Here is a 9,592-nt window from a genome sequence, read left to right as displayed (position 1 = left end):
TGAAACGGCAGTAATGTCAGGCTGTGGGTAGAGCTACTTTGATTTAAAAAGAAAAAGAAAAATACAACAACAACAAAACAAAACACAAGTATTAAGAGTTTGCTTCTTACAATAATCATCTGCTGAACCATGCCTCACATAAAAAAGCATTCTGAGAAAAGGCCTGATCAAAAATCATTGTTTTGCCTCGAGCTGGAAAGGCTTATAAACTGATCTCATTGATTTTAAATAACCAACAGTCCACAAATTCTCTTTAAATAGCGATGATTTAGTGCTGTGGCTACTCTCCCCAGAGGGAAACACCACTAAGATGAGGCACCATTCAGAATGCTCTGTGTTGTCGATCCCCAGAGGAGCAGCTACAGCTTTAAAGGAATCACTGGAGCTGGTTCACACACAAATCATGGATCATGGCTTCATGGTGCGTGGCGTCCGCAGCAGAATAGAAGAAGAAGAAGAAGAAAGAAAATAAGTAAATAAATCACTTCATGTCTGAGGTTGGCCAAAAAGCACATTGACATCCAAAATGCTGGTGGGAACAAAAATAATAAAAAAAAGGTTTTGTGGCCTGTTGGAACGGGTCGACCCTAAACAGTGACGAAAACCTACCATAAAGAAAATCTGCGTCCAGAGTTTAACGTGTAGAGACGCTGCTGAGTGACCTTGGAGAGCCGATCCCAGCAAACACCCAAGAACATGACTGAACCGAAGCACTTCTGTCCACAAGTCCCATTGTTCAGGTCGTACCTGCAACTAACAGAAACCTTTTTTTAGTTTACTGCAGCAGAAGGTGCTTCACAGTGTTAGTAACACCAAAGGTTCACTTACTTATCCAACAGCACTGTGGATGTTTAACGGCTACGCTCACTGAAGACACTAAAGATTAGCTTGTATTTGTTTGTCATTAACTTGAGGCCCGGTTTGTTTGTCCGTACTTGTGTGACTAATCAGTGCAGACATCCAGTTAATACCATGGTCAACCAACCTGCTTTCATTCCCAGAGCGTCAAACATTGCTGTTTGGTCGAAGCCACTGGCATCTCAGAGACACGCACAAGGTTTTCTTTGGCCTTATGTGCCTCCTGCATCAATATGTGATGCCAATAGATGTGTAGAAGTTTGTTGAGTTTCAAAGAGCCTCATCAGAGGGCTGCAGTGGAGGAGTTGGTGTAAGTCACAGGGTTTCCATTCAGGAGACTGAGGGTCCATATTGGACCATTGTTTCTTCACTGGTTAGGTTTAGGCTCCTAAACCACTTAGAAGATTAGAAGCAGACATGTCATTACTTCTATCATTCCTATTCTTGCCATTAGATAGACAGATGGATCAGAATCAGTCTTATTGCCAAGCAGGTTTTCACACATGAGGATTTTAACGCGGTGATTCGGTGCATTACTGTAAACGCTGACAAGCAGAGAATTTTAAAGAAGGATAAAAGATTCTCAAAGAAAGACAGACGCAGAGTGTAACAAGTCAAATAAACAGCAAGGGCAGCAAATCCACGAGACTTCCAGTGATGCAAAAAATAATACAATTATTTATGACATACGGGGAACTATCCTCCTGAGGATGTGCACATTTATAAAGCATATGGTGCTCACAACCATACGTATGGTACGGTAATGTGATTCATTCAGTTAGTGTTTATGGTGGAGGATGGATGGATGGATGGATGGATGGATCAACTCTGCAGTTTATCGGGCTGTAAACTAGCCAAAAGAACGACTGTTTTAGTCCAACCCACTGGCTTTTTGCCCCAGGCTCAGTGAAGTTGTCTTGACAGCTCCCACTCGGTGCACAGTGACCGTTCACACCGGAGTCGTCCCATTTCTCAGACTAACTACTGACCACGGGCCATGCTGACTCAAACACACCAGGTGCATCCGTGACTGACAGCTGACACGACAGATTTAAACCCTCACAGATGCACGCTGGCAAACCTCCTTAAACCTACAGACAATCTGACATATCTGACCCAACGATAACCCAATAACAGAACAGCTACCATCAGATTCTCTCTCTCTGCTCAACTTGTCAGCAATATTCAGGTGGGGATAAAAAAAGCTCTCCATGTGGCCATGTGACTGTCACTGATAACATCCTGAAGCTATGGGTTTGACAGGCAGATACAGCAAGCACATTAATTACTGACCTAGGCTCGATTATCAGAGCCCACATCCATGTTCACAGTGATTTTGTCCAATTTACCCTGTTGCTGTTGCCCCCCAACTCTGCCTTAAAAGCTGCCTGCTCAGAGTGGATGTGATTATTAACTTTTAGGCAGAGGCGACTGCTTTTTTAAAATATATATATATATATATATATATATATATGTACTAGAATAATAACAATGAAGAAGATTAATTGGTGGGTGGGCGAGCAGAATAGAAATCATGTTGAAACTGCATGCAGGAGGCAGTGATATTATATCTGAGTAAGAGCCCCAACTACAGATCCCTATATTAATAATGCAAAAGGACCCCTAGGGCATCCATCTATTTGCACAGCATCCTCCACCCCACACACACACACACACACACACTGACACAGACACACACACACACTGACACAGACACACACCAGCTGTGACTTTTCATGTTATCGTGTCTTTTCTCTTTAGGCGGCGTTTCCAGGCAAAGCTTTGTGAGTCTTTTGTTACTTTTGTTTGCTAACATATTCATTAGTCCTTTGTGATTTTCACGCAGAACGATTGTAGAATAATTACAGATTTTCCACAGTTTGTAAAAGAACAGCAAATAATTCTACCTTTGGCAATAATACATCTATTATAATAAATTCTTAAAACAGGCCCGGAGCCTGCTGTGCTGTGCATGACATCCCACTTGCATATCTTCTGTGTGCTTGTTTGATGGGAAACCTTAGGTTCTGACTCCAAATGTGTAGCCTTGCATATATTTGCCTCAGTAAGGATGTCCGGACTTAAGTGAACACGGAGGCTGTTTGTGTTCTGACAGCGTTGATCTCACCAACTTTGATGTAGCCGCTGGGTGATTGTTTTATAACCAGTTAGACGGAGCTGCTCGCTGTCATCGCCTTCCTGTTACCCCCGCCTGCTCCTTCCATCATAATTTAACTTCCCAGCTGCATAAATTCATAGAGAAGTTTGTTATATTTTTAATAGCCTCTGCATGTCTTGTAGCAGTGGATTTTGATAAAACTGTACATGCAAACAACGACTGACTGCATCAAACCGCGTGTCTCCGGTGGTCCAAACATGCAGAGCTCTTAAAATGTCTTCTACTGACCTGCATCCTCGTCATGTGGTTTCTTGCACTCTGCAGATAAAAGCGAAACTTTGGGGTAACTTTACATAAAACTTTCCACATTGCGGCCTTCATTTACATTTAAACAGTGTCTTGCTGTATCTCAATGCACATTATCACAGTTCAACCGAGTTAAAGGCACTGCTGAGTACCAGTGTGTATCTGAAATATGGGTCGCTGAGGTTGATTCACAGAAATCTATAGCGCATATTCTGTTACATTTTATGCTCGCTTTGCATAAAGCATGCACACTTGAAATAATTACCTGGGTGGGAGCCGTGGTGAGCCAAGACAATGAATTCCCACACAGCTTAAAATCTTAGTGTCAGTTCAAAACAATTATGTTAAATATCAGTGCAATTTCTATTCAAGGGCTGCAGCAGCCTCCAGATCTTTGCTTACTTTTAGATGCATTTAGAGATATACGATGATGAGAGATGATTCCCGGCCTCCCAGAGCTATTGTTCTACTTTTAAATGTAGTTTCCGTGTGCTTTACGGTACCAGCTCCATCACCATCCATCCTTTCACTTGTCACACACCACAGATATACTGCTAATGCTTCATGTGGTGTCCTCAGCAGGAGGACTCTCCATCTTGTGCCCACTTTCATCTGCCCTAATGAAAGGAATAATGCATCCATACAGTAGCCCGTGGGTCTTTACCGTTATTTTGCAGCAATACGGGGATGTTGTACACACACCAGTTACTTTGATAGCTGGAGATCTCTGAGGCTTTAACTTTATGGGCAAAAGGTTGTCGGGTTCCCCCAGGGAGCCTTTCACATCTGTCTGATGAGGCAATACGCAGGTTTGCTTGCTGTTCGTTTAGTGGTTTCGTCTGTATCAAGGGTATTTGCTCGGAGATGGAGGAAAAAAAAAAAAAAACACAAATTGATGACAAATCTGGCCCGGGGTTGTTTTTGTTAAACCATATTCCATGATGTGGTGGCAGAGTTCAGCTAAGTTAATGATACGGCTGAGTATGAGCGTACTGTACATCCAACAACAATGCTTCAGCTGCTGCTGGCATTGTTTTGACATCAGGATGACATCCTGTCTCTGAAACTGATCTCTTTCTCTTGGAGAGCGAAATCTGTGGCAAACCCTTGGCAGGATCCAACACACACACACACACACACATATGTATATATAGGGTAGACAACAGAGGTGAGTACAATCCTGTCACATGGTTCAGATGGTTTCTCCTTATAGCATCATTACTGCTCAGTTGGGTGTTTGTTCGTCACAGTTTAGATTCACTATAGATGTTAAATTCAGTTCAGGCCCCACAACGAGCACACAAACATCAGGACACCTTTCATTGCTGAAATTCAAATCTTTTAGATTTGAGAAATGGGTTTCCTTTTACTTATGAGGGACACCAGAGTTCTTCAAAGACTATTTCTTCTGAATCAGGTTGTGTCCTCATGTACTCTACCAAAGGTGTTCTGCTGGATTCAAGTCAGGAGACGTTCTTGGTCACAGAAGTTCTTTATTTTCCTCTTTAGAAGCTCTTGTGTGATGTTGGCAGTGTGCTTTGGATCGTTATCATGGTGGAATACTTTCCTCCTCTTCAGTGCTTCTGCAGACAGGAAGTCATATTTTCAGATTGTATTCAGGTACATCTACATGCATGGAGATGCAAGGTGGCTCGGTGGTTAGAACTGTTGTCTAGTAATTAGTAGAAGGTCGCCGGTTGGCGTCCCGGTGAGGACACCCGGGATCTTTCTGCGTGGAGTCTCCATGTTCTCCCCGTGCAGCGTGGGTTCTCTCCGGGTTCTCCGGCTTCCTCCCACAGTCCAGAAACATGCTGAGGTTAATTGGTGATTGTAAATTGTCCGTAGGTGTGAATGTGAGTGTGCTTGGTTGTCTGTCTCTAAGTGTAGCCCTGTGATAGACTGGTTACCTGTCCAGGTGAACCTGCCTTCACCCTGAGTCAGCTGGGATAGGCTCCGCCCCCCATGACTCTAGTGAGGATTAAGGTGTAGAGATGATGGATGGATGGATCTACATGCATTCAATCAACCATCTATAAATGTCATCTCCAAACACCTTTTCCACTCCTGCAGCCTCGTGTCATCGCTCCCACCTCCGTTCTTCACTGCCGGGCCTGTGCGTTCACTGCGGTAGTTCTGGTCGGGTTAATGCCAAACAGGCTGGAACTGACCTGAGCTGAATAAATGTATTTTAGTTTCGTCTGACAGATAAAAAAAAAAAGTGCTTGAAATAGTCACACTTCTTTTTATGTTCTTCAGCAAACTTGCAGCTTTGTGCCAAAAAACAAGCAAAGATTTTTTCTTCTTACTTTTCCTTGTTTGCCGTCTCCACAGGGTTGGAGTTATTCACTCTCCTTCTCGCTGTCTGAGCTCTCACAGAACCTCCGGTTTCCACTGATCAACCCCGCGCCATCTCTGAAGCACTTTGCTGTTTTTCAGAACTAGATTGTACAAGTTGCACGCGGTCCGTGGCGTTGTTTTAGGAGGATAACTACTGTGGCTTTGACTGGACTTCTCCTAATTACTGCTGCAGTTGTAGTTCTGCTCATATTTATCTCTCTCTGAGTTTAGTTTCTACTTTGGGAGCTATATCTTCAATATAGTCTTTTTAAAGGTTTTTATTTGTTTGTTAATCAGGAACAATCTTCGTCATATAATGCATTTTGAATCAATTTACATTTACGTGATCTTGCACAAGAGTATCCACACTTCTGTTGTATACTATAGGTATATATATATGTATATGTACCTGGCCTTTCCAGCATTTAAAGTGTTGAATCACACAACAAGAAAAGCTTTATCACGGGGTACAGTTTGAGGAAAGGCTGTGTTTCCTGTAGCTGTTTCACTCCTAACAGAGAAGTTAACTTGTGATACATATTTCATAGCATGGGTGCAAGATGAAGGCTGAAGGGGTAGCTTTTAGCACCGCCTCAGAATACCAATGGGATGGCCTTATTATATTCTCGGGATAAAATGAAATTCTATTTGTGTTTGACAAGAATTAGGATGGATGCCTACTTATGTTTGGAGTAAATCTTTTATCAGAGAGAGGATGTGTTTGCCCAAAGTATCTGCGACTATTTTCAATCTGCAAACTTTGCCAATACAAAAAAAAAACACAACATGAACTTTAGAATTAATTTTGAGATTATTAAAAAAAATATAATTAAAAAAAAGTAATAATTCTAAAGTTCAGTTCATTAAGTTTCAGCTCCAGACAGCCTTAACGATCACGTGGGCTTCTTGTGTGCGTCTTCATGTTCAGATTGTGATTTCGGCTGATTACGATGTGTTTGTTCTTGGCATCAGCATGCATCATCAGTGAGATCTACTCATCATCTCATCCCACTGTACTGTACGCCAAGTGACTGGATTTATTACCCCAGTCCTAGGGTCTGGGATTAGACTCTCTCCTTTGCTTTACCTGGATTTGAATCTTACCCCAGTGAGCGTTGGCTCTATTTACACAAGCCCGACTATCTGATAGCTGCCTGGTCAGGACAAGATACATAACGTGTGACTGATCCGATCTTAATTCATGTTGAAGCCCCGAAGCTGATGTCTCCATTTCAGTTTTCTTATCTCGCCCTCCTCAGGAGAAGACGTGCCCGACGACCACTGTGCGGACGACCCTCCTCCCTCAGAAGAGGCCTGCGAGGTGGCCTGTTCAGCCGACTGTGTGGTTGGCTCCTGGTCCTCCTGGTCCACCTGCTCACACAGCTGTGCCACCAAGACTGCAGAGGGCAGACAGAGCCGCTTTCGCAGTGTGTTGGCCATCCCAGGGAAAGGTAAATTAGCTATTTAGTTGTCGTGGTCACTGATGCTGGGATGGTGTTCTAGAAGATGGTATGTTGTTGTGCATACATAACACTATCATAATAAAGTACTAATTAATATATGCCTATTAAAAAACAAAATAAGACAGAAGGTTGAGGAGAGGCAGAAGTTGGACTGACTCTGTGCCATTCAGTACCGATGAGGTACAGTCCTACCTGTACTGGACAGTATAAATGAAGCAGCTTGTCAAAAAAAAAAGAAGTTTTTCATTAGTGGATTGCTCAGTGACCACATGATGTATCGTTACTGTTACTCAGAGTCAAAACGAGGAAATCGAGGACTAACTCTAGACTTAACAAATAACAGCCACAGATTGATACAGCCAGAGGTTTTATCAGTGCTTCCACGTACGCCGTTCCTTTGTTTTGGCTGTTATTTCTCCAGATTTCAGACTCTTATTTAGACATTTTTCATCTCAAAAACGTTTGAGGTTTGAGCTGACCATCCATTATCAGGACACTTTCTCGGCCCAGTATTTCTCTGCGTGTACTCCATGTGTTGTGTTTTCAAGTCAGACAGCAGAGCCTTGGCAGTCGGCTCCCGCCCATTAATCCCTGTAACTAAACGCATATCTGCAGTAACAGCTGATGAAAGAATCTCACAGCTTAAGCCAGGTTCCAAACTGCGTTGTTTATTGCCATGTTGCCGGCTATCTGCTGGCTGGCAGAGGTGCTGCCAATGTTTGTGTGCGTGGCGCGTGAATGCTGTATTTTGTGTTTATGGGCCTGCATGCTTTTAACGGTGTGACAGTGCAGAGGGAATGAGGAATGCAGAGCAGACTGGAAGATGCAGGTATTTATTTGGCCGTGGCTCAGTGACAAACTCATCTGCGCCCTTCTGTAAGTCACGGTACACTTCGGGGCTCTTGACACCCTCCAGATAACACCTGTAATCCTTAATCAACTGAGCTGTCCCTCGCTTTAACTCCATTTAGGCTGAGCAGTCCCTGCGCTGACCGGTCTGGACCCGCTCACAAGCACAGACATGCATGTGGAGGATGTGTTAGTACACGCGTGTGTGTTTCTAATTTCTAATATTTCTCAAGGAAATAAAGACTCAACATGCACGATGCGTTTAGAGACAGATTTAGAAATAACAGAGATGGATTACACTCAGAACAAAATGGGTGAGGAGCCAAATGTAAGCACACAGACAATATAAAAAGTTCTTATTTTCTGTAGCAGCCCTTTGCTTTCTAACTACACATTCACAGCCCTGTGCTTTCTAAATCTAAGTTTATCTACATCATCAAATTACAGTATTAGAGCTGCCATTTACGAGATGACTAAAATGTTCTGCTGTGGTTATGGACGTGCAGAAGGCAGCATTAGCCAAAGTAATGGCACAAACGCAGGTAATACGAATATAGAAACGTACAATTACCTGCTTTCTTGCCGAACTGTCGTTGAGGTTAAATGTGTAATTATACAGTAGGTGCATAAAGAATGAATAAACATGTGACGGCGGCGGCGACACTGGGAGCAGCAGCCGGAGCGGATCGTTGCTGCGTAGCTTTCGGCGCTTTTGAATGGGCCCCACAAATCCTGTTACTGTGACCTGACCGAGGTTTCAAACTTCTACAAGTTGTAACTTGTGAAAGGTCTGCTCAGCTAACCCAAACAAACATTTTTTATTTTTTATTTTTTTTGCTGGAGGTCGCTCATCGTACAACATCTGACTTCCAGTGACTTCCTACAACTTGTACTTTTAGTCAAATCTGTTTCACTTTTTGTCCAAATCACATGGACTCTGCATAATAATGTTGCTGACACGAGTTTTAGCTGGCTTATAATCACAGGAAAACGCTGAACTGTGTCTACTCAGCTTTATTCAGAACCCGGTGTTATATGCTCTTTATGTATGTGGCACTCTGACAATCTTCCCGGTGCGTCGGCCCACAGAGGGGAAACCATGCCCGGCGGCTCCAGCCCTGGAGGAGTGGAGATCCTGCAACGACCACTCCTGCATGATATTTTACTGGGAGGCCTCGGCGTGGGGTCCCTGCATTGAGGAGGCCTCTCTGGATCTGAACGGGACCGACTTGTGGAACGGGACTTCCACCTGTGCTGTCGGTGTCCAGATCCGCAAAGTCAGCTGCATGAAGATGAACGCCGGTCCTGTCATAAACAAAAGGTAGGCATCAGTTTTAACTGTGTAATGTGATGTTTGTTGCAATTTAAGAGTATTTGTGCACTTTTTTGATGCTGGTCAGCGCCTACGTATCCTGAGTGAGGTGTTTCCTTCATCCTGTTCGTCTCTTTATGGCCTTGAGCTGGATGTCTCAACACTGTCTTACAAAAATGAAATTCCTACACAGCTGAGATGCATTTTGAAGTATGTTTTGAAAGATGTGTGTTTCTCTCCTATAAGGGAAGATAATACTGGTAGTTGTGCAAACCAGTGCTGAAACCAGTGCCATCTTAGGGTGATGATGGCATAAGACTGATCCAGGACATTCACTCAAAAGACTGG

General features: G+C 43.3%; 1 protein-coding gene across 1 annotated transcript in view; it reads left to right on the top strand.

Annotated features, from left to right (window-relative positions):
- The window catches only part of thsd7ba (thrombospondin, type I, domain containing 7Ba), a 142,565-nt gene that overhangs the window by 60,782 nt on the left and 72,191 nt on the right, over positions 1-9,592 (top strand). Inside the window, exons 7-8 of the mRNA XM_008277183.1 lie at positions 6,880-7,071; positions 9,022-9,253. Coding sequence (XP_008275405.1) covers positions 6,880-7,071; positions 9,022-9,253 — 424 coding nt within the window. The remainder of the gene's footprint in view (positions 1-6,879; positions 7,072-9,021; positions 9,254-9,592) is intronic.

Source organism: Stegastes partitus, unplaced genomic scaffold (genome assembly GCF_000690725.1).
Source record: "Stegastes partitus isolate 25-593 unplaced genomic scaffold, Stegastes_partitus-1.0.2 Scaffold91, whole genome shotgun sequence".
Lineage (NCBI taxonomy): Eukaryota > Metazoa > Chordata > Actinopteri > Pomacentridae > Stegastes > Stegastes partitus.
The sequence above is the reverse complement of the archived record's forward strand: the minus strand, read 5'-3'. Positions and strand labels throughout refer to the sequence as shown.